This window comes from Aquarana catesbeiana, linkage group LG04 (assembly GCF_042186555.1).
Source record: "Aquarana catesbeiana isolate 2022-GZ linkage group LG04, ASM4218655v1, whole genome shotgun sequence".
Taxonomy (NCBI): domain Eukaryota; kingdom Metazoa; phylum Chordata; class Amphibia; order Anura; family Ranidae; genus Aquarana; species Aquarana catesbeiana.
The window spans coordinates 443,592,365-443,616,491 of NC_133327.1; the positions used below are offsets into that span (position 1 = coordinate 443,592,365).

The 24,127-nt window shown below is 40.7% G+C and overlaps 1 protein-coding gene across 9 annotated transcripts in view; it reads left to right on the forward strand.

The window, feature by feature from the left end:
* The window catches only part of MAP3K4 (mitogen-activated protein kinase kinase kinase 4), a 257,666-nt gene that overhangs the window by 187,367 nt on the left and 46,172 nt on the right, over nt 1-24,127 (forward strand). For 6 of the 9 annotated variants that reach the window (XM_073627458.1, XM_073627459.1, XM_073627463.1 and 3 more), the window contains exons 15-16: nt 17,165-17,243; nt 18,626-18,722. In XM_073627458.1, coding sequence (XP_073483559.1) covers nt 17,165-17,243; nt 18,626-18,722 — 176 coding nt within the window. The remainder of the gene's footprint in view (nt 1-17,164; nt 17,244-18,625; nt 18,723-24,127) is intronic. The other 3 variants (XM_073627462.1, XM_073627466.1, XM_073627467.1) reach the window with 1 other exon arrangement.

Sequence of the window (24,127 nt, forward strand, 5' to 3'; positions counted from 1 at the left end):
CATAATCCCCCCCCCCCCCCCCCGTCGCCAGGGGGAATGTGTTCAAGGGTAAAGAAGTGCATGTAACTGCTATCAGTTATGGTACAAACCAATGTGTTGACTTATGGGGGTTTCCATTTGTTTTTTGTGTATCAATGAAATATGGTCCCTTATTCGGCAGGAAAAAGGGTCGCTTAGTTTTACCAATGTAAAACATTTGACATTTGCATTGCATGATGTATACAATGCCTATTGATTGGCATGTTACAGAAAAATTAGGTCTGAAAAGGCGGCCATTGGGAAGCAGAATACTGCGTGCCGCATGTATAAATCTGCAAAAATTGCATCGATGGCATGGTCTGCTGCCCTTGAGGGATTCACTGCAAATTCTGGTTGAAATGTCATGATGGCTGTGTACCAGGGTATCCCTAAGGGATCGAGATCGCCTGAAAGTAATTTCAGGGTATGATTTCAAATGTTTGGCGACCTTTTCGTCTCCCATCAGAAGGTACCAATATTTTCTCATGATCTCTCGCACCTGTCGGTGCTGCCCTGAGAACCTGGTGATAAGGCGAATGCCTGGATTAGTCTCTTTGGATTTGGGATTGTGTATAAGGGAAGCTCTATTCTGATTCTTGGCCTTTAGGTATTCTTTCTTAAGGCACTTGTTGCTATAGCCGCGCTTTTGCCAGCGCGACAGTAGCAACTTAGCCTCTCTTTCAAAGTCAGAGTCTGCACTGCAATTTCTATAATCCTCAGATATTGCCCGTAGGGCACATTGGTTATGAGAGAAAAAGGGTGGGAGCTCGTGGCATGAAGCAAAGAATTGCCCGCCGATGGTTTACGATACAAGGTTGTTCCTATGCTTCCATCCTTATTGACTAAAATTTGGACATCCAAGAAGGTGAGGTTGTGCTGACTGAGCTCAAATGTAAACTTCAAATTGTGATTGTTAATCTTCAGACTATCGAGAAATAGAAGAAGAGTATCCTTGGCACCCAGCCAGATGAAAAAAAATATCATCAATGAATCTTCTCCATACAGGAATCTGTTCAAAGTAAGTTTGCATGTCATCCCTGAAGAAGAGTTCGCACTCCCACCCCCCAGATACAGGTTGGCATAGGAGAGGGCACATTTGGTCCCCATCCCAGCTTAATCACAGTATTTGCGGACGATGCTAAGCAGGGCAATAATTTCTCTGCATGATGTGGAAACCTTGCAAGAAGTTCTGAACAAATTAATGTTGTGGGCAACTACATGGCAAATGAGGTTTTAATGTAGAAAAAAAATTTTAAAAATGCATTTGGGTGGCAAAAATATGAATGCAATCTACTCACTAAGGGGAGAACTTCTGAGGGAATCTAGGATGAAAAAGGACCAGGGGGTCCTTGTAGGTGACAGGCTCAGCAATGGCATGCAATGCCAAGCTGCTGCAAGCAAAGCAAACAGAATATTGGCATGCATTAAAAAGATGATTAACTCCAGAGTTAAAACAATAATTCTCCCACTCTACAAGACTCTGGTCTGGCTGCACCTGAAGTGTGCCATCCAGTTCTTGGCACCAGTCCTCAGGAGGGATGTACTGGAACTGGAGAGAGTCCAGAGAAGGGCAACAAAGCTAATAAAGGGACTGGAGGACATCAGTTATGAGGAAAGGTTACAAGCACTGAACTTATTCTCTCTGGAGAAGAGACGCTTGAGAGGGGATATGATTTCAATGTACAAATACCGTACTGGTGACCCCACAATAGGGATAAAACTTTTCCACGAAAGGGAGTTTTAAAAGACGTGGCCATTCACTAAAATTAGATGAGAAGCAGTTTAACCTTAAACTGCATAGCGGGTTCTTTACTGTAAGAGCGGTAAGGATGTGGTTTCAGTGGGGAGCATCGATAATTTCAAAAAACTATTTGGTAGGCACCTGAACGACCACAGCATACAGGGATATGCAATGTAATACTGAGATAAAAGCACACACACAGGTTGGACTTGATGGACTTGTCTTTTTTCAACCTCACCTACTATGTATATAGCTGCTAGCAATTTGTGTAGATGTACAAACCACTGAAATAACAAAGAGAAATTGCAGCGCTCAGCACAATATCAAAAAAACAAAAACACCTGAAGTGTTATGAGAGTGAGTCCAACATTGAAAATATTCTAAATAATCAAACCTAGAATAGTTATTACAAAGAAGTATCAAGTGATAAGATTCAGGTGATCTCCCTCCACTAGTGCTTCAATCACCCAGTGCGACCAATGGCAGAAAAACTCACTCACCAGATATAGTTGCTGTCTAATGAATAGAACAGCAAAAATTGCATATGTTAAGATCCAGGTCATCAGAGGTACACTACCGTTCAAAAGTTTGGGGTCACCCAAACAATTTTGTGTTTTCCATGAAAAGTCACACTTATTCACCACCATACGTTGTGAAATGAATAGAAAATAGAGTCAAGACATTGACAAGGTTAGAAATAATGATTTGTATTTGAAATAACATTGTTTTTACATCAAACTTTGCTTTCATCAAAGAATCCTCCTTTTGCAGCAATTACAGCATTGCACACCTTTGGCATTCTAGCTGTTAATTTATTGAGGTAAGCTGGAGAAATTGCACCTCACGCTTCTAGAAGCAGCTCCCACAAGTTGGATTGGTTGGATGGGCACTTCTGGCGTACCATACGGTCAAGCTGCTCCCATAACAGCTCAATGGGGTTCAGATCTGGTGACTGTGCTGGCCACTCCATTACCGATAGAATACCAGCTGCCTGCTTCTGCTGTAAATAGTTCTTGCACAATTGGGAGGTGTGTTTAGGGTCATTGTCCTGTTGTAGGATGAAATTGGCTCCAATCAAGCGCTGTCCACTGGGTATGGCATGGCGTTGCAAAATGGAGTGATAGCCTTCCTTATTCAGAATCCCTTTTACCCTGTACAAAGCTCCCACCTTACCAGCACCAAAGCAACCCCAGACCATCACATTACCTCCACCATGCTTAACAGATGGCGTCAGGCATTCTTCCAGCATCTTTTCCTTTGTTCTGCGTCTCACAAACGTTCTTCTTTGTGATCCAAACACCTCAAACTTGGATTCATCCGTCCACAACACTTTTTTCCAGTCTTCCTCTGTCCAATGTCTGTGTTCTTTTGCCCATCTTAATCTTTTTCTTTTATTGGCCAGTCTCAGATATGGCTTTTTCTTTGCCACTCTGCCCTGAAGCCCAAAATCCCGCAGCCGCCTCTTCACTGTAGATGTTGACACTGGTGTTTTGCGGGTACTATTTAATGAAGATGCCAGTTGGGGACCTGTGAGGCGTCTGTTTCTCAAACTAGAGACTCTAATGTGCTTATCTTCTTGCTTAGTTGTGCCTCCCACTTCTTTTTCTACTCTGGTTAGAGCCTGTTTGTGCTGTCCTCTGAAGGGAGTAGTACACAAACACACCGTTGTAGGAAATCTTCAATTTCTTTGCAATTTCTCGCATGGAATAGCCTTCATTTCTAAGAACAAGAATAGACTGTCGAGTTTCAGATGAAAGTTCTCTTTTTCTGGCCATTTTGAGCGTTTAATTGACCCCACAAATGTGATGCTCCAGAAACTCAATCTGCTCACAGGAAGGTCAGTTTTGTAGCTTCTGGAAGGAGCTAGACTGTTTTTAGATGTGTGAACATGATTGCACAAGGGTTTGCTAATCATCAATTAGCCTTCTGAGCCAATGAGCAAACACATTGTACCATTAGAACACTGGAGTGATAGTTGCTGGAAATGGGCCTCTATACACCTATGTAGATATTGCACCAAAAACTAGACATTTGCAGTTAGAATAGTCATTTACCACATTAGCAATGTATAGAGTATATTTGTTTAAAGTTAGGACTAGTTTAAAGTTAGCTTCATTTAAAAGTACAGTGCTTTTCCTTCAAAAATAAGGACATTTCAATGTGACCCCAAACTTTTGAACGGTAGTGTATGTGTAGTCCTGATTAGCTCGTACTTATCCCCTCCTTTCCGAATCACAGAACCCTCTTCAGAATACATCCCAAGTGCATGGATCATGACCAGGAAGTTTCATTTCTCATGGTAAAAATAGCTCAGCATATCCCATCCATAGTAATAAGTCACCAATGACAAAAAAGAAAAAATCTCAAGGCGCAGTATTTATTGGTAAACCAGCATAAAAACAAACCTATAAAACAATTGTGCCTATAGCACTTACATAAAAAACTGCCAATCCAACCAATGATAATGGTGGCAGGACCTCAAATGCAAAACATTGTGTGAAATGGCAAGCTTGCACTTACATGAAGCACCGCCAATCAGGACCTCAGGCCTTATATAGTAATAAACCTCTACAGCTGTTTCACACACACAAGCATCATCAGGAGTATAAAAAGTTTTGCAGGCGGGGCGCATGCGCGGCGCGATGAGGGGAAGACGCGAGTAGCTTAAGCTCCGTCGGACCCGCTCACAGCAGGCTCAAAATACCAGGGCTAAACAGCACAAACGGCGGCGAAAACAACACCTATACCGGGGCAACATCCCCGCTCATGCCTACAAGGAGATCCAGGCATTTAAACCGCTCAAAACATAACCTGACGAACTTTCTCCTTGACACTGCTTCCAGACAAAGCAGGAAGATGTCCCAAGATGGCGCCGGCGCCAGCTCTCGTGCCAGCACACAGGGGAAACATTCATCCATCCATCCAAACATCTCAACTAACAACGGGAACTGTGAGTACACCTCTCCCCTTTCCAAGGCTGATTTAGATGCCAGTCTGACTGCAATCTTTGATAAACTGGTAGACAAAATAGAAAAAGAAGTACACAAATCCACTGAGGCCTTGTCCCAGGAGATAGCAGGCATTGGCAGTCGCACAGACATCCTGGAAACAAAACATGACGAACTCTCACTCGCCCATAATGATTTAAGGAAAGATTATGAATCGCTTGCTGACAGCTTTGCATTTATGCAAGCTCAAGTCGAAGATCTCGACAATAGAAACAGACGACATAACATTAGATTACGTGGAGTCCCTGAATCGGTCACAGATCTCATGCCCACAGTCTCCAAGATTTTTCATAACCTCCTCCCAGACAAACCACTATCCGCATTTACATGCGACAGAATACACAGAGCACTACGCCCTAAACCCACTTCTGATAAACCTCCCAGAGACATTATTATGTGCATGAAGGATTTCCTGGTTAAAGAGGACATCATGCGCGCTGCGAGAAACTCGCCCAATATTGCCCTGGATGGTAAAAAATTACAAATTTACCCAGATATCTCCCCTGCCACGTTGGACAGAAGACGCAGGATGAAAGAGGTCACTAATATTCTGCAAGCAGCAAGAATAAAATATAGATGGGGTTTCCCATTTAAACTCACTATTCCATACACAGTGTACAACTTTATTGAGGGCAAAGAATTGCTCGTAAAATTGGGCCTACTGGAACCAGAACCCCCTAACCGTTTCCCATCAACTGCAAGACCCTCTCCAATTTGGTCTACACCGTCCTCCAGACGCAATACAAACGACCGAAGAAGTTGGCGCCAACCATTTCAAGATCAAGCCCCCTGAATACATCCCACGCCTAACCACTTACTGGAAATTTTTATTTATGTGCTAAATATATATATATTTTTTTTTATTTTATTTTTTTTTTTTTCTCTCTCTAAGAAAAATGGAATGACTCTTTTTTGATTTTTCTGGTTTCTTTTTTCCTTTTATTCTCCAATCAACACTGTTTATCGTGCTCCTCGGTTCGATTGTCTTCATAAACTGTATCACATACATCTCCGGTAACCCCTATCCTCTGAAGACGGAAGGAACTTTGATACCTATGACACTTCTTCCAACCCCCCCCCCCCCTTTTTTTTTTTCCCTACTACTTCCTTTCTCCCCCTTACTCTTCCCTCCCCCCATTTCCCCCCTTCCCCTCTCCTCTCCTAACCTACTCACCCCCTGGTAACAATTTCTTACTGTTTTAAACTAGTTTAATCAAAAAGCCTATGTGGTCCGCCGCCGCTGGATTGTCCCCCCCTCCTGCTTTTGTGGTTAACTGCAGCGCCCTTACTTGTAGGGGTGTTGCACCTGGCCATGACTGCAGGTCTAGGACAGATTTGTCCTTCAAAAATGATGTTGAGTGACAAGAAAATTCTTGTCCCAATGTTCTTTTATTTCTTTATGTTGTTACATATTATATTCGCCCTTAAGGCCAATGGAAAATTTTTCTCCAAAATTGGAAGTTACTGTTTTTTTTTTCAGTTACAACAGATAAAACAATGTTATGTTTATCTTTGCTACTACGGGATAATTTCAAGGTATGATGTGCAATTCAGGTTGTTTCACCAAAAATCATCACACATCTCCCCCCAACTCCTAAATATCCTCGACATAATATTTTCTGAATATACTCCAGAACTATATACTTTTATGCTACCCTATATATACAAGTTTGACTCTTTTCTTAAACATTATCATTTACCCATAACCAATGGTTCTTAAAGTATTATCACATAACGTACAAGGTTTTAACTCACCCCATAAACGGAAAAAAGCCTTCCAACACTATAAGAGACTAGGGGCTGACATCATTCTTATGTAAGAAACACACTTTTCTACTACTAATCACCCAAACTATTTTAACAAGACCTATAACCAATATTATTATACTACTTTCCATAACAAAACTAGAGGTGTGGCCATTTTTATTCGTAATACCATTGTCTTTGATATACAAAATATATATAAAGATCTAGATAGCCGCTATATCATTCTTAAAGGACAAATAAATAACAAAGCAATAACTATAGCTTCTATATATGCACCTAATGAATCTCAATCTACTTTTTTTATAAACTTCTTTGAAAATCTTGACAAATATAGCTCTCCCCACATAATTTTGGGTGGGGACTTTAACCTAACCTCACACCCGACCCTTGATAGAAGCAGGACATCATCTTCCTCCAAAGCGTTTTCCAAATCATTGAACCGCTCCCTAAACAAATTCCAACTGGTTGACTCTTGGAGGGCCCATAATGTTGGAATCAAAGCGTATACACACTACTCTCATCCCCATGAAGTCTATGCCAGACTCGACTATATATTCTGCACTCCCATCTTGTTAGCCAACTCCTCCAAAGCTCTTATCCATCCCTGCCTATGGTCGGACCATGACATCACCTCATTTGACACATCGCATATTGGACTCTTGCCCTCCCCCTACAATTGCCGACTAAATGATTCAATTTTAACTGACCCATCAATAACACAAGCTATTACATCACATATTGAAAACTATTTTATAGAAAACGCGGTAGACGACACTCCCCTTACAACACTTTGGGTAGCACATAAAGCCGTTATCCGAGGCCATCTAATCAGCCTAGCGGCAAACAAAAATAAAGAAAGAATCTCCAACATCAAAAGTCTCACTAAAGATCTAAACTCTTTATATAACAAATTACAACACAACTCAACTCACGAAATCACAAAACAAATACAAGACAAACGCAAGGCCTTGGACCTTATTTTATCCGCAAATACAGAAAAATCCCTCAGATTTTCAAAAGCTAAGTTTCTACTTCATAGTAATTCCCCTTCAACTATGTTTGCCAAAAAACTAAACAATGAACACAAACCCCCACATATTTACAAACTAAGAGATCAAACCGGTAACATGATTACCCACCCTCAGGAAGTTCTTAAAATATTCTCCACATTTTACAAAGATCTCCTTTCCAGTTCACAACCCCCTCTTAACCAATCCGCAAAATCATGGCTAGATGATATACAATTACCTACCCTCAACTCACAACAAATGGAATTCCTTAATGCTCCATGTACAGAGATGGAGATAACCAAAATAATTAAATCCCTCAAGACATCCACCGCCCCTGGTCTAGATGGTTTCTCATCTTCATACTATAAAAAATTCACTTCCTCATTAACACCTTACCTGACCAAACTCTTTAACCATATTCTCAACGGTAACCACTTCCCAGATGAGATGCTCCTAGCTAACCTTTCCCTTATCCCTAAACCACTGAAAGACCACTCCCTTCCCCAAAACTATCGCCCTATCTCGGTCCTTAATAATGACCTTAAAATCTTTGGAAGAATGCTTTCTGACAGATTGGCTACGGTCATTACAAATCTAATACATGTTGATCAAACTGGCTTCATCCCAGGACGACAGATTGTCGATAATGTTAGATTAGTAACCAATATTATACAAGATGCTAAGATACACTCCCGACAAGTATGTCTCCTTAGTTTAGATATCCATAAAGCGTTTGACAGCGTTAGCTGGTCTTACCTTAATTTTCTCCTGCCCAAATACGGAATCTCAGATAAATTCCTGCAAGGATTTAACGCACTCTATCACTACCCTCAAACTAGAATCAAAATCCCTGGACATATCTCTGAATTCTTCCCCCTTAGTAGAGGTACTAGACAAGGTTGCCCCTTATCGCCACTATTATTTGCCCTCGCAATTGAACCCCTAGCCCACAAAATTAGAAACAGCATTGATATTAAAGGATACACTAAAGGAAATAAGGATTTCAAACTCAGTTTATACGCTGATGATGCACTTATTTTTCTCACAGAACCCCTTACTTCTATCCCATCTCTCCTCAAGGAACTCCAGTCTTTCCTTACTATTTCAGGACTCAAAATTAATACTAACAAATGTTCTGCCCTACCAATTAATTATACCCAAGAAACGCAATCCTCACTTTCAAAAAATTTCCCATTTGTATGGTGTCCTCAGTCATTTAAATATCTAGGTATCACAATCCCCTCATCACATAAGCTCTTGTATAAATCCAATTATATCCCACTATTTTCGCAGATCACAACCCTTTTAAAATCTTGGTCATCTTTTCACATATCATTCCTGGGCAGAATATGCGCCATTAAAATGACGATCCTTCCTAAACTCCTATATTATTTCCGTGCCCTACCAATTAATGTTCCAAAATCCAAATTGATCTCCCTTCAAAGAGAAATCAATAAATTTATATGGGCAGAAAGAAAACCCAGATTTAGTTATACCCTCATGCATAGACCTCAATCAGCAGGAGGCTTAGGCCTTCCTAATTTATGGCTTTATTACCTTGCTGCCAGATTAATACAACTTACCCAATGGTTCACACCTACTAATGAATTACCTTGGAAACAATTCGAAACCATCTCTATATCCCCGCTACACCTACAAGGAATATTGTGGTCTAATTACACCTCATACAACAAACTTGTTAAATATAATACTATCATTGCTCAATTCTATCAAATATGGAATAAATGCAAAGATACATTCAAGCTCTCATCTGACACCCCACCATTAGCTTCCTTTCTAGGTGACCCTAGATTCCCATATGCTTATAACAATAGCCAATCCTTCTCCCTTTGGATCAACAAAAATATCACCACACTTAGATCCCTTCAACTAAAATGGGAATTTGTCCCATTCTCTACATTACAAGCTACACATGGCCTACCCATTACTGAACTCCATCATTACCATATAATTAAAAATTTCTATGCCAAATACTTTTCACTCACCACACACCCCACTCACACTACATTTGAACAAATATGTATCTCATCTCCCAGAGACAGAGGCCTCATCTCAAGACTATATAATTATCTTAGAGATTTTGGATTGCCAGATAAATCCACACCGATGCTTCATTGGGAGACAGACATGGATGTCGTACTCAATATGGAAGATTGGACCTCCATGTCAGATAATCTCCGCAAAAGTAATAGAGCTATTTCCTTTAGAGAAACCCCAATAAAAATTTTTTCCAGATGGTACCTAACTCCCTCCAAACTTCACACATACTATCCATCCATCTCTCCAAACTGTTTCAGGGGATGCTCAGAATCGGGCACTCTTTTACATACATTTTGGGGTTGCAGACATCTTAATCAAATTTGGCTCAAAGCCATTGAGATAATAGAAAACTCCTCTAATCAAAAAATTATACCCACCCCTCAGATATGCTTACTGTATGCCAACATACCAAACATTCCCTCTCCCTGTATGAGACTATTCCACTCCTTGTGCAGTTCTATACAATGGATGATAGCCTATAACTGGAAATCTGATACGCTACCCTGGCAACAAGTAATTAATAGAATGGAATCACTTAAACTCTCTGAATGGATATACCATACTCTAAATGATACAATTCACATTCACAAAAGAAAATGGTCTTATTGGAACCCTATGTAAATATTCACTGTGATACTATATTATTTCTCTATAATTATATATTTTTCTATTGTACTATACCGCATATCATCCCTGTATAAGCAATTTGTTAATAATTTTACTACCGTGTTGATAACTTAATGTTATATTCCTTTATTATGACACAATTTATATAATTGTAAAACACAATATGCAAATATACTTAATGATTGTTTATTTGAACTTCCAAATAAAACTTTTGTAAACAGAAAAAAGTTTTGCAGGCATAAAGGAGCAGTGATTTATATGGTCTGGGTATATAGGAAATGCCCAGATGCATGGGGTCAGGACAAGTTCAGAACATCACTTCCTGTCCGGCGCCATGTTGAAAAGGGGCAAAGATATGTATGGGACCTACTATATTAATGGCAGTCAAAGATCTTAATGAAGATCAAAACACAGGCCAAAATGTCATATTTGCTCTGCTGGACCCCTTTCACACTTGAGGGGTGTGGGCGTTAGAGGTAAAGTGCTGCTAGTTTTACCAGCGCTTTACCGCTGTTATAGCGGCGCTTTTAACCCCAGCTAGCGGCCGAAGAAAGGGTCAATAGCACCCGTTTTTTTTGCTGTGTTGCCGAAGCGCTTTGCAGGTGCTTCGGCAGCGCTGCACATTCATTTCAATGGGCAGGGCATTATGGAAGCTGTGTATATGCCGCTCCTGCACCGCCTCAAAGATGCTGCATGCAGCACTTTTTTTTTTCCCCGTCCTGCAAGCGCACCACCTGGGTGGCTTGAGAAGCACTTTACAGACGCTATTTTTAGCGTCCAAATGCCTGAAAAGAGCACCCAGTGTGAAAGGGGTCTTATGGAGGGACAAAGCCTTCCAGTATTAAATGCAGGAAAAAAACACACAAAAAAGGTTATATCGCTACAATATGTATGTGGAAAAAAAAGGAAGAATATATATACAGTGAGGGAAAAAAGACGGGGCCATGTACCGTCAAATCTTGAGCGAGAATCTCCTTCCCACAGCCAGGGCATTGAAAATGGGCCATGGATGGATATTTCAGCATGACAATGACCTAAAACACACAGCCAAGGCCTCAAAACCTTAATGACGTGGAGAGGATCTGCAGAGAGTGGGACAAAATCCCTCCTGAGATGTGTGCAAACCTGGTGGCAAACTACAAGAAAGTCTAACACCTGTGGTTGTCAAGGGTTTTTGCCACCAAGTACTTAGTCATGTTTTGCGAAGCGGTCAAATACTTACGGTATTTCATTAAAATGCAAATCAATTTATAACTTTTTTGAAATGCGTTTTTCTGGATATTTTTGTTCTGTCTCTCACTGTTAAAATAAGCCTACCATTAAAATTATAGACAGATAATTTTTTTGTCAGTGGGCAAACATACAAAATCAGCAGGGGATCAAATACTTTTTTCCCTCACTGTATATGAAAAAAGAATTGCTATACAATTGTGCTCATAAGTTTTACATAACCTGGCAGAATTTAATTTCTTGGTCATTTTTCAGAGAATATGAATGATAACACAGAAACATTTCTTTCACTCGTGGTTAGTGTTTGGCTGAAGCCATTTATTATCAATCAACTGTTTACTTTTTTAAAATCATAATGGCAACAAGAAACTACACAAATGACCCTCATCAAAAGTTTACATACCCTGGTGATTTTGGCCTGATAACATGCACACAAGTTGACGCAAAGGGGTTTGAGTGGCTAATAAAAATTAACCATCCTCACATGTGATCTGTTTTCTTGTAATTAGTGTGTATGTGTGTGTGTATATAAAAGGTCAATGCATTTCTGGACTCCTGACAGACCCTTGCATCTTTCATCCAGTGCTGCACTGATGATTCTGGATTTTAAGTCATGGGGAAAGCAAAAGGATTGTCAAAGGATCTGTGGGAGAAGGTAGTTGAACTGTATAAAACAGGAAAGGGATACAAAAAGATATCCAATGAATTTAGAAGGCCAATCAAAAACCCTCAAATAACTTCAGGTGAAATACAGGACTCTCTGAAAACGTGGTGTGGCTGTTTCAAAGTGCACAATAAGGAGGCGCTTGAAGAAAGATGGGCTGCATGGTCGAGTCAACAGACGAAAGCCATTTAATACGCAAATGCCACAAAGTATCCCGCTTACAATACGCCAAACAGCACAGAGACAAGCCTCAGACCTTCTGGCACAAAGTCATGTGGAGTGATGAGACCAAAATTTAGCTTATTGGCCACAATCATAAATGCTACATTTGGAGAGGAGTCAATAAGGCCTATGATGAAAGGTACAGAGGTGGATCGCTGATGTTTTGGGGATGTGTGAGCTACAAAGGCACAGGAAATTTGGTCAAAATTGATGGCAAGATGAATGCAGTATGGTATTAAAAAATACTGGAGGAACATTTGCATTCATCAGCCAGGAAGCTGCACATGGGACGTACTTGGACATTCCAACATGGCAATGATCCAAAACACAAGGCCAAGCCGACCTGTCATTGGCTACAGCAGGATAAAGTGAAGTTCTGGAGTGGCCATCTCAGTCTCCTGACCTCAGTATCATTGCGCCACTCTGGGGAGATCTCAAACGTGCAGTTCATGCAAGACAACCCAAGAATTTACAGAAACTGGAGGCTTTTTGCCAAGAGCAATGGGCAGCTTTACCATCTGAAAAGATAAAGGGCCTCATACACAAATACCACAAAAGACTTCCAGCTGTCAGTGATGTAAAGAGGGCAATACAAGATATTAAGAACTGGGGTATATAAACTTTTGATCAGGGCCATTTGGGTAGTTTCTGTTGTCAATATGAGTTAAAAAGAGTAAACACAGTTGATTGATAATAAATGGCTTCAGCCAAACACTAACCATGAATGAAAGAAATGTTTTTGTGTTATCATTCATAGTCTCTGGAAAATGGCCAAGAAATCATAAATTCTGCCAGAGTATGTAAACTTATGAGCACAACCGTACATATATTAATGAGAATCTATAATGATCTAAACTAAAATTAAAAATACATGTAAACATATGTGACATCAATTTAAAGGAGACAATACCATATTGATGATGTGCAAAGTGCTGTTCCCTCCTCTTAAAGGGGACAGAACCTGCTGAAAGGCTATATGAACTAACATAAAAAATGGGTGTAGATAAAAATATATTAAAGAATATGAGATGAAGAATCTTTGGGCTAACATGACATCTATATATGTTTGAACACAAAACAATGGATTCCCCTAGGTGGACTTTCCCGGCACTTGCATAGACAAAGAAAAATTGTAGAGGTAGAAACTATTGTACATAGTAAAAACATATAAATTTTATTCGTGTTGGAAAATACAAATGTTAAAAACAAAATGGATATGTAAAGTAACATAGTAGTACTACGTAGTAAACATGATAAACATCAAGCAATAGGCAATGATAAAAGGAACCAGAAGACTCTTCTCAAGACCGACGCGTTTCGGGGTATTTAGTATTTGTAGGGTCCTTCTTCAGGGAAATAGTTGAGAAAGAGGGGTTCATCTAAGCTGAAAGGATTTAATTAATTGCTTGTAGAAAGGAGATTTTTGTTAAAAACAAAGAAAACCACAGAGAAAGGGCAGGATGTGGGAGTGAGCAGTAATGGTATAACAAGTATGGGTGTTATTCTTAAGTGGTGAGGGCTGCAGGTTGGTAGGCTGCAATCTCCATAGAGGAGTGTGACAGTGCTCCCGTCCCGCCCGACCCGGGCATGCGCAAGCCAGAGCGATATGCTGAGGTCACAGGAAGGCGTCCCTTAAGACCAAGTGTTCGTATGTCTAGCCTCGCAACCCAGCGTCCGGCATGTATGGCGCCTTACTTAATTAAATCCTTTCAGCTTAGATGAACCCCTCTTTCTCAACTATGCCCCTGAAGAAGGACCCTACAAATACTAAATACCCCGAAACGCGTCGGGCTTGAGAAGAGTCTTCTGGTTCCTTTTATCATTGCCTATTGCTTGATGTTTATCATGTTTACTACGTAGTACTACTATGTTACTTTAGATATCCATTTTGTTTTTAACATTTGTATTTTCCAACACAAATAAAATTTATATGTTTTTACTATGTACAATAGTTTCTACCTCTACAATTTTTCTTTGTCTATGCAAGTGCCTGGAAAGTCCTCCTAGGGGAATCCATTGTTTTGTGTTTATGCATTATTGGACGTGGCACGGCTTTCCTCCTAAACGAGTTGGTCACCCTTTTTCTGTTCTATATATGTTTGATGTACACAATATCTTGTTAAATTTTATTTGATACATCAGTACACAATTATCTTGATACTAGGGGTGCTGAATTTAATCGATGCATCGCGATTCGGGTGTCCCCGATGCGGCATCGATGCATACGACCAGAAAAATCGATTCTCAGGTGACGTCATCCCGACTTGCCCCGCCGCTCCCGGGAGAGCGCTCCGAGCGTATTATTAAAATTACTGTGTTTCAATAAATCCCGAGTTACAATGAATGAAGTGCCCCGCTGTATGTGCTTTTAAAAAAAAATATGGAACTTCATATTGAATTTCTCAGTACAATGCATCCCGCTCATGTGACTGCCCTGCCCGGCCCACTTCTCTCCCTTCTCATCTTACGTCTCTTCTGACGTCAGCGGGGAATTCTCAGCCCTGCCTCTCTTCTGATCTGATGGCTACAGTCAGTGGGTGGAGCTGAAAATTCCCTGCTGACGTCAGAAGAGACATGAGAGGAGGGCCAGGCCGGGCAGGGCAGTCACATGAGCGGGTTGTGTATTGTACTGTGAAATTCGGTATGAAGCTCCATATTTTTTTAAAAAGCACATACATCGGGGCATTTCATTCATTGTAACACGGCATTTATTAAAACACAGTAATTTTAACAACAGTAAGTAGAGTACAAATGTGTTTGTACTCTACTTACACCTCACGCTCCGTGCTGACAGTTCCCTGGGCTTCCCCTTTGCACATTCCACTGTTTAATCCTAGTGTGCTGGCAGGTGCAAACAGGAATGCCAAGGAACTGTCAGCACCAGTGGTGACCAGTGCATTGTGGGGTGGTTAGTGAAGTGATGGCTGCATTTGGTTGGCACAAGTGGCTGCATTTACTGGGCACAGATGGCTGCATTTACTGGGCACAGGTGGCTACATTTACTGGGCACAGGTGGCTGCATTTGATGGGCATAGGTGGCTGCATTTGACGGGCACAAGTGAGGCTGCATTTGATGGGCACAGTGAGGCTGCATTTGATGGGCACAGTGAGGCTGCATTTGATGGGGGAGGTTCAGTATTTTTCGGTTTGTTTGCGCCCCCCAAAAATTTTGAGCACCAGCTGCAACTGGTCAGCACAGAGATAGTAGTACAGGGAACTTCACAGGGCTGTTTGTCAGCTGTGGATTATAATCCCTGCTGACCTCCCAGCAGCAGTGTGTGTGTGAATGTCTGTACCCTGTAGTGCACCGGATTAGTGCACTTTTTAAGGGAGTGAGATTATTTTTAATTCAAAGCGAAGTTCCAATCAATTTTTTGTTTATTAAAAGTCAGCAGCTACAAAAAAGTGTATCTTCTGACTTTTAATAAAAAGACACTCGCCTGTCCCACAATCCAGCGACGTGTCCATCCAAACCCTCCCTTCTCTCCCCCGCCTGTCCACAGCGCTGGCAATACTACTGTGGGCATCTGGCTGTGACAGCTTGCAGCTTCATAGCCGGGTGTGCATGTCTCACTGCGCTGTCCTGCATAGCCGGGCAATCTTTCGGGACCTGTGATGTGTCCCCGAAAATTGCAGGGTGGAAGGGCCGCCTAGGCGGCCCAAGCAGAATTGTGAGCTTGTCAATAATCGTGATGCATCGTCGAATCAAATCGTGAGACCAGTGAAGATGCGCACCCCTACTTGATACTGTTGAATATTCGCAATAAGGTGTCTGTTCTCCTAATTGTATATAAATATGGAGAATTTGAAATATTTACAATATCGACATTTTTGTTGTAAACTTGTACATTTTTGGAAAAAATCCTAATAAAATTCTTGAAAGAAAAATCTTTGGGCTATATAGCATACATGCTCTGACAATACAATCAATTATGTAATTTTGTAGGTAAAGTTTGTAGGTCATAGACCCATTTCATTTCCAACTTAGACACTTCCCTTGTCCTATGGCAACCTCTCCAGTGGGGAGTTATGTTGCCATTGCCTGTAAATTTCAAACCCGTTGGATCTCTATTATGGCATGTTCTAAAATGGGCTGAGAGACTATGTTATACTTACCTGCTCTGTGCAAGGGTTTTGCACAGAGCAGCCCCCAATCCTCTTCTTAGAATGCATTAAGGTGAAAAACCTTGATACTTTACAATCACTTTAAGGGTTTACCAAGAATTAAATGAAATCTAGTTTGATGCTTTGTCATGGTACAGATTTCAGCATGGTTTGACCATTTGTACAGCAATGGTATGAACTGTGCATCTAATTGTAGATGGGAGACCCTGTACCTCTTCACCAGCAGCTTTTTTTGCAGTCTGTGAATAACTCTTGAACTCCCTGAAAGAAATCTACATATTGATCACTGATTCCTACACACAAACACGCACTAGTTCCAGTTTAGACAGGAGCCAATTAACCTACCAGCATGCCTTTCAAATATGGGAGGAAACTGGTGTATGCAAAGGAAACCAACATGAGTAAGAGGGGAACATTCGAACGCCATGCAGATAATGTCCTGCCCAGGATTCGGGCTAAGGACCCTAGTGCTGAAAGGCAGAAGTAATGACCATTAAACCACTGTGCTGTCCATGTGTTAATGAATACATACCTGCGTTAGTTTTTCTTTTATTCCTGCCCAATATTCAACTGTAATTCAAAACATAATTTCCCTGGTTTCTAATCCATTTTATTTGTAGGTAAATAATACACAATATATGAACACATTTTTAATTTTCTTGCTTTTCTTATTGTGCTCTCTCTTCTTTAGAGCTTGCAAGCTCTCATGAATGAATGTATTGGCCATGTTATTGGAAAACCCCATAGTCCAGTTACAGGTTTGTACCTTGGTAAGAACGATTATTCTTTTTTTATTAAATGCTTATAGTTCCTTTTTAGAACGTGTTTGTCAGTTATACTTGATATTACTGAAAAAAAGTCTATATATTAATCCACCAACTAACATTGTGTGCAGATTCTGTGTGTTGTGTTTGCAAATTGAATTACCTTGAATCAAAGTAATATTTTAAAAGAGAAGGAAAACATTTTTACTCAACTAGGTGGATGCAAAATCGATTCAATGCTACATCTGTTCCCCGCCAGCTCTGCAGTGAGTTCTGAGTGATCAAAAACCATCTCTGTTCTCAGAACCGTGACTGTCAGTTACAGGCTCTCTGCTCTGCCCATCCAGTGCTCACTGGAGCTCTGGGCTGTGGAGGAGGCCAGTGGTGCTGACTCAGCCTCTCAGCAGATCGCTGAGAGGCTGAACCAGCTGTCTGTCCAGGCATCTGGGTGGATCCCAACTGTTTGGTCGGGATCTTTTGAGACCCTGGACCAGCTTGGCTGAAAACTGGTCACAGGAGTGCAGTACTGTGACCTACAGGCGAAGTACAGCCAAAATAGTTTTGAGCCTGTGTTTGAGGTTGTTGCTTTATTTCTAATTGACTGTCTTTATCATGGAAACATATCCATTTTTGAATAACTTATCAATAGATCATGTATTTAGTTCTGCCCTGATGGTGCTTTTTGGGAAATGTAAAACCCTGGCTTCCTGTTGCCTTAAAACTTGTAGTATTGATCAATCTTTAAAAACTTACTGTTGCCATATGAGTATAGGACTTTATGCTCTTTGCCTTTGTTATAACACATGCTTGGTTCTTGTTAAGAAAATCTAGAATTTTTTATTTTTTTTGTCAAACTTTACTTGAATTTCTTAAAGTTTATTGTTGCTGTTTTGGCCATTTTCTCTCATGGTTGCAAAAACTGAGTAAAACAAGAACTTTTGTTGGGGGGGGGGGGGGAGCCCTGTTTTTGCAGCTGCACGGAAGAACAGTGCAGACGTGTGTTTTAGGGGGATGAATAGAAGATGATTGTAGTCTGTGTGTTTCCATGGCAGTGATGCAAAAAAGGTTTAATTGGCAACAAGAGCTTCTTTCATCCTTGCCTTTTAAAACCCTTTTTAATGTGTTCATCACAGCTGTACACTTGCCATAAAGCTATTATAAACTGACTTAGACATATTGGTATAAAGTTAATTCGTTGTCATACGTGTCTACATTTTTACATAAGCACTTGGTTACACTACATTCTGTTGTGATTAGTAATAGATGTACAAGTAGGAATAAACACAGCTAAAAACGACTATCCTGAAATACTATTGTGACATGTTAACATCGTGTATGTGCTTTCTTTTCTTCCTTTTGTATTCTAACACCATATTTTTGCATATTAGTTACACATCGCAATAGTCCCAGACCAGTGAAGGTGCCTCGATGTCACAGTGACCCACCAAACCCTCACCTCAATACTCCTACACCAGAAGGTTTCAGGTATTATTTTTGGGAGTAAATGGAAAATGACATTTGGCCCAGTACTCTTGTCACTAAATGGAACTGAAATTATTGTTTTGTTCAAGAATAGTTGAATTACTCAGTATTGCAATTTATGAAGCAATTGGCTGACTTGTACACTACAGGCAGTCCCCAAGTTACAAACACCTGAGTTACAAACGACTCCTACTTACAAACTGAGGGAGACAATGGGAAGTGAGAGGAAATTTACCCCTAGGAAGGAAAATTCACTCCTGTAAGAGTTATCATGGGAAAAAGGTGTCTCCACTGAAGCTTTGTCACCAATCCTTGTTTACACAACAACCAAACCTTTTCAAAATCCAATTGTCACAGGGACAGCAAATGAGGTAAAATCTTCTGAGCAGGGACATAGAAAACAAAACAAATGTTACAAGGGTGATAACCTTTCCCTATGCTACCCAAAAAGCTTAACAATATTTTTTTTGGCTTGAGCTACACTTAAAAAAAATGTACCTGTTCCGACTTGCATACAAATTCAACTTAAAAACAAACCTATAGAACCTATCTTTGTAACCTGGGGACTGCCTGTATACCTTTTCAAACTGGGTAGCATCATTATTGAGTTCTAAGTTAGTTTCATACTTTTCCATGGATATCCTTTAGGCTGGGTTCACACTATTTGCAGAGGGGCTGAATTTTTGCCTAAATTCAAACCTGAAACAGAGCCAAAGACACACAGGACCCTTCTGCAGTGCACTCCCCAGCCGCCCCGGAGATGTGTGAATCCAGCTCGAGAGCCAATCAGTGTCTCCTGTCATGAGGAAACCCGCATCCAATTTGCATAAGTGTGAACCGGCCTTACAAGGGCTTTCCTGTAAGAAAATGTGTTAAGTTTCTTTACCATGGGAGCACTGTGCAGTGGCACATTCTCCTATACCCAGTCTTTCTGCTTGATATCACAACTTTCCCCAGAGCTTCCTTAATGTGGTGAAAATTCACATTGCAAAAAATACCCAATCATGTCAAAATCTGCATTTTTACTTGCACGTGATTGGATGACAAAAGTCAGAGTTTCACCTCATTCACTAAACTCTGTGGAAATTTCCCTTGCAAAGTGAGCAACTCTTTGCCTTTTATTATACCAGCCACACTGTCTTTCTTTGACTTGCACATTCCCTTCAAATATTTTTTTACCTAGATAGTTTAACATATTTCAAATTGCCTGTTCATGAGACTGTATTTTGTGTCTGTCTATGGGCAAAAAAATGTATACCCAGTTTTTTCTTCATTCGTTATAGTATGTATTTTAGCCTGATGCAACATATACAGTGTATCCTAGTTCACCTCTTAGGTACTTGAAAAAAATAACATAGACTATCAAAGTTTATAGCTGAGGAAAAGTGTGGTGCCTGCATGTCACTACCACTGTTGAGGAAAGATCGTACTTTGCTTATGCGGCTTATTATGTTGAGCCTGTGGCTTCAATACTTGGAGCAAATGTGTAAGCTGAGTGTTCTGAATAATGGGGTTGACTTACTAAAACGAGAGTGCAAAATCTGGTGCAGCTCTGTATAGAAACCAGGGCTTCCAGGGTTTTTTTTTTTTTTTTTTAAAGCTTAACGGAACAAGCGGAATTTAGAAGCTGATTGGTTTTTATGCACAGCTAAACCAGATTTTGCACTCTCTAGTTTTAGTAAATCAACTACAATGTGTTGCATTTTTTGTTTCAGGTCAGTGACTTAGCATCAAAACTAAAGACAGCTAGGTAGTTAGCAGTTATATGTTGTACAAAGAAGTTGGCAACGAGTCCTCTATATTTCTCTCAATAGACGTTTCCTTAAGTGTCGGTTCACACAGGGGCGGCTTCAAAGTCGTCTGACTCTAAAGCCGCCCCGCACAGCGCGACCTTAGTGTTGCTTGCAAACAACTTCTTTAATAGAAGTCAATGAAGGCCTCTACAAAGTCGCCCCAAAGTAGTACAGGAACCTTTTTCTAAATCTGAGCGACTTGAGTCGCTCCTATTAGAATGGTTTCATTGTATAAAAAGGAGCGCGACTTGTCAGGCTGACAAGTCACCTGACAGGTCGCCCCTGTGTGAACCAGCACTTAAGGATATGTTTTTCTTATTGTTTTAAATCTTTATTTTTAAAGTAGCCTTTCATGCTTTTCATGGGGCTTTTTGTTACGACTGAATCCTCTTCACGTAATTTTATGTTCTGTGCAGCTCTGCTCTTATGCTCAACTCAAGTTGAGACTGTAAAGGGATCTGAGAAAGGGCAATGCTTGAATCCCTGAACATGTCTGATTACATTTTAAGCAGCTGAAATTATCTGAATCAAAAAATTTCAGAGAATAGATACAGACCAGCATTAGGGTTTGTTAGGTACAGTAGATGAATACCAGATTAAAGATAAGCCAGTTAGCATGTTATGCTCAAATGCTGTCTTTTCAAGTTTACCTGTTGTGTACATTAAGAACTTGAATATAGATAGGTCTGCAAGTTTTTTGATTTGGGTTTTTTTTTTTCTTTTATATCCTAAATAAGTCGAATATGTCTTCACAGTTTGCATTTTTTCTGTCTCAGAGAATGAATTTCAGGAAACATATGAAGATGATAAAATGTATGTTTAGGAACTAGGACTTTTTTTTTTCTTCATAACATTGGATAAATATTTTGTAAGTACTTGATCTAGTCAGCCTTTGGTTTGAAATGTACTAAGTTTCAAATTTATGCTTGCTCTTGGATTATAACCCCCCCCCCATGAAAAGCATCATCAAAACAGCCTTTTGTTTTTGACGTTGAAGATATTTAGGGATAGACAGGCTTACAAAATTAATTAGGCAATCCGTTCATTCTAGGTACCAGGAAACATTTGTCATATGTGATTTCCATACAAAAGTCTTTAGGATCATTAGAACTAGACTCTGCAGCGCACATAAAAATTGAACTGCTGAAAAATGCATATTCACTTTTAATTATTAGATATGTTAAAATGTAAACTGTACTGAGCCTGCAAAGTGCCTTTCTTTAATCGTACATCACGTGACACAGAGCCATAGTAATTACTATGTGGGTTATAGTCCACCTTCAGGTGCTGGACACTGGCACATCCTAAACAGGAAGTTGCTTCCCTATATAACCCCTCTCATACCGGAAGCATCTCAGTTTTTTCACCAGTGTCTAAGGTGTTGGTCATGAGTGAAGCTGTGCTGAGCTTCACTGGAGCAATCCTTGCTGGGGCTAGCTATGCAGCCGGATCCATTCAAAGTGTCTTTTAGGCCAAATTGAATGGTGCCCGGGCCTGGTATCCGAAGAAACAAGGTTTTGCTTGTAAACGCTTCTCTTTTTCGAGAGCTGGACCCCGGGATCCAGTACTTTTGGTATTAAGGCCATAAAGTTTTACTGGTGGGGTGCTATTACAGGTCCAGGATTGTAGGTTCCCAAAGTTCCTGAAGGTTTGTTAATGGAACCCACCGTGAAGGGTGAAGATTGGGTCTGTTCGTTTTACGACAGAAAACCCTGCGGCAGGAAAGGTAAGTGGAGTTTTCTCAGGAATTTTTAAATTTTCTTATGAAATGTCTCCTTTAAAGTAAATGTTGTCATGCCGAAGTGTCACCACTGGGGGCTGTATGGAGCACGTACCTTCTCATGCTTTGCTCAGAGATCACACTGTGTCACAGAAGCGGCAGACCTCCAGTAATTTTGGGGTTTTTGCTTCCTCCAGACACCCCCACCTGGGCTGAACTCTTTCCCTCTTCGTGAGGCTGAGTATAAGGGAGATCTGAAAACGATCGGCAGTGCCGTTTTCTTTCACTGCCCCTACTCGGCTTCCAGGTCTCTTCCACGCCATCCCTCACTCACAAGCCAATCTCATTGGATTGGAGGCCCATGCTTGCGTGAGAAATTCTTTTTTTGAAAGAGAAAGGAGGGGGGGTGGGATGTGAAGTGAGGGCAGGGCTTAGCGCAGAGTTGGCATCCTCCAACACGGGAGTGTGTTTAAAAAAAAACTCCATTTGTGCTGGCTGCAAAATTGTCAGAGACACATAAGAGCAAAGAGGAGCATGAAAAAAGAGGTTTTGGTGATACAGGCATTTACTATTTGACACATTTACTATTTGCATCAGGCTGAGCATTAATAGCAGCGGCAGTGGCTGAACTATTGCTCAAGCAGTGGATGCGATTTCTTGTAGTACCTCTGCTTTGTGCATCAGGCTAAGGGAGGGGGGGGGAGGTTGAAACACCCTCAAAAAAGAGCTAAAAGGGTCTCCCTCAAGCTCTGGAAAGCCTACTCATTTCTACAAATGGCATCCTCCCCAGGCCCAGGATCTGGCAGCTTTATGTTTGCAATAGTTGCTATGAGAGATTCTATCCTTCAGGCCTTGCGCCCTTCGCTAAGCACCATGCAGAAGCTCCTGGCTAGTCTTCCTTTTAAAGTGAAACCGCTATTTGGGGATGTTTTGGATAATACATCCAAAGAAATTCTAGTGGAAAAAGTACCCCTTTTGCCATTTAAGAAAAGGAGTAAATGTATTTTCGTTTTTTAAAGCTCCTTCTTCTGGGCCAGGGGCATCAGCCTCCAGGCAGTCAAAACGGCTTCCGTTTAAAAGGTAATCCTCAGGGTTAACCCCAAGGATAAAAGAGGTCTTGGGTGAGGAAGCATACAAGATACTGAAGCCTCTTTATGAGGAGGCACCCCGGCTCGCTTAATAGGAGGAATTCTTCTGCAGTTCTCAAGGATCTGGGAGGAAGAGTGTCAAGACTAATGGGGGACTTCCTCAATAGCTCTAAGAAGTATTTCTCTCAAGCATTGGACCATCTTTTGGCAAAAAGTGATCATAGTGGCCCCCATGTAAGAGCAGAGGTTGGGGTTTGGATAAATTCAAATGGACATTCTGGATCTCAAAAAATCTAAATTCAATTCCTGAATATAACCACTCTTTTTTTCGCATGGAGTCAATCCAATCAGTTATCTCCATCCTACAAGGAGGAGAACTTCTGGCGTCAAAGATGCATACCTCCATATGCCTATTTCCTCGCTCACTAGTAATATCTACTTTTCAAGGTGTAAAATCTTAATTTTCAGTATGTAGCTCTGCTTTCCGGTCTAGCTACTGCACCTTGAGTGTTTACAAAGATTCTGGTCCCACTTCTAGCCAGATTAAGAGCACAAGGTTTAACGATTATGGTTTACCTGGACAATCTATTCTTGATAGTCCAGTAGGTAGCCCGCTTAGACCAAAGTATGGTCACCACATTCAACTACCTCGAATATCTAGGTCGGTTTCTCAGTCTAGGAGAAATTTTCTTTAAAACCATGAAAAGGGCTAAGATACTTGGGTCTGATCATAGGTACACCCAGAAAAGGGTATTCTTGCCCCAGGCAAAGATCAGCGTCATAAAGGAACTGATTTAGGTGGTCGAA